The sequence below is a fragment of the Etheostoma spectabile genome, chromosome 21, assembly GCF_008692095.1.
Source record: "Etheostoma spectabile isolate EspeVRDwgs_2016 chromosome 21, UIUC_Espe_1.0, whole genome shotgun sequence".
Taxonomy (NCBI): Eukaryota; Metazoa; Chordata; class Actinopteri; order Perciformes; family Percidae; genus Etheostoma; species Etheostoma spectabile.
Window position 1 is genome coordinate 21,691,506 of NC_045753.1, and position 1,908 is coordinate 21,693,413.

Consider the following 1,908-nt stretch of genomic DNA (forward strand, 5'->3'; position numbering starts at 1 on the left):
AAAAAAAAACTCTAAACAGTATCCTCTGTGCTAGGGCTATGAAGAGAGCACAGGTCTGCTGGTTAGATGGTGACGTATGTCATTTTGTCAAGTGCTTTGGGTGTGAAGCGGAGGCATGCACTGAGAAATTTGAACTCCCATCAGCTTGCCCCCCCCCGGGACCCACTCCTTTAAAGGCAGCTACACATGAAGAAGCACACCGTTAGATTTGTATTCATGCTAGTGTTTATTTTGATAGAAAGATTCCACACTACCACTTGTTAGTGGGACTCGCTTTTGAACATTAATCCATTAGTTTCATTTTTCCCACCGCTATTCATTTCCATCCTTTTACTGGCATGGCTTTCTTGTCTTCTTCTGTGGTGACATGCATGCAACATGTTGCTCAGAGCATGGACGAAGACACGTATTATAAAATGAATTACTCTGGTTAGGTTTGAGCACTTATGACTCACGTTCGACTGCTCGTAGTCCTTCCACCGAGCCGCCGTAGTTTGTCCCTCTCTTCCTTCCCCATGCCTCATCGATGCAGGTGACACTACTGAAAATGTCTGTCAAGACAACTTAAGCTGATAAATAAACTTAAACCAGAGCACTGAATCCAGGTTGAAAATCTAGCTGGCTAGATCAAAAGCCAGATGGTTCCTGCTGAGACTGGTTGAATACTTCTTAGCAGATGACGCTCTCTGAAACAAGATGGGCAGAGCTCCATTTGTTTCACTAGTGTGGATAAGACCCTTGTAATTATTGTCATGCTCACAGCCTCGGTTAATGGAGGCCATGCTGAATCAAGAGCTGCAGCAGTTTGACTCGTTGTCCCTCTTTCAATGACATTTAAAGGAAAGGGAGGGTTACAATGCTCCCTTGGTCCATTTCATTGTCAGAAATTGTAGTTGTAGTGTTTCTTGGACGCCACTGGTGTGTTTTTAAAGTCAAACTATTAATACACATCTGTCTTCATGCTTTTGGAAATCATAAAGTAGCCTATTGACTCAAAAATGACTCGAAAGTTGAATAACAAGGATGTTTTTACACTGGATTTCTACTGGTAGCTCTGTCAAACTGTATGTATAGTTATATTATGATCAGGGACAAAATTTGCAAAATGTCTCACAGCATAATTGTTTATTTTTCTGTTCTATCTTTGCCTTAATCCATAAATGTGTTCGTTTTTCAATACAAAGAATCTTTAGTAGGTTAATTTAAATGTGTTGTTACTGCAGTAAAAGTGACAATGTCTTGTGACTAGGCATAGGCATTTATATCGGCCAACCCTAATCTCACCTGAATTGTGGTTTAAACCCCTGAGGATATTGCAGTGTTTTTTTTAAAAATCTTTACTGAACCAGAGCTAGGTAATGTTAGTTTCATGTCTTTCTAGTACCAAAGTTGATTCCACCTGACAAGCTTTTCTGCTTTATGAGCTCACCCAGAATGTGCTCTACAACCACTTACTGCATAGTCTCTAGCACAATGCTTTATTTTTCCTCACTTGTGCAGGCGTTTCCCTTTCCTCTGCACGTTATCCAAATGTACGAGTGCTCCTGGTTGGGAGAGTAAGCACTGTAGCAGGAAGTCCAACCAGCTAATAAAGAGACTTTGAATACTGAAAAACAGAGTCCGGTATTCAATGACTTTCAGGGCGTGTTGTTCATTCTATCATTTTTCTTTGGTCTCTGCAGATCCTTCAGGAAAGGGGTTCCCGGATGTGAAGAGGACTCAGTATTTTGAGCTCCAGGTGTTATGATGCAAACATATCATCTTTGTGGAAGAACGTTTGGCACAATGGAGATTTGAAGAGGGGGGGGGGTGAATTTATTTTGCATTTTCCCTCCTTCTTTGTTTTTATTTCTTGATGTAAATAAGTCTGTTTACTGACAATGTGCCTGTACATTTAAACTGGACCCT

General features: G+C 40.8%; 1 protein-coding gene across 2 annotated transcripts in view; it reads left to right on the forward strand.

The window, feature by feature from the left end:
• The window catches only part of kctd5b (potassium channel tetramerization domain containing 5b), a 15,208-nt gene extending 13,413 nt beyond the window's left edge, over nucleotides 1-1,795 (forward strand). For both annotated transcript variants that reach the window (XM_032502603.1, XM_032502604.1), the window contains one exon: nucleotides 1,683-1,795. In XM_032502603.1, the coding sequence (XP_032358494.1) occupies nucleotides 1,683-1,712 (30 nt within the window). In that variant the 3' untranslated portion in view covers nucleotides 1,713-1,795. The remainder of the gene's footprint in view (nucleotides 1-1,682) is intronic.
• The last annotated feature ends 113 nt before the right edge of the window (nucleotides 1,796-1,908 follow it).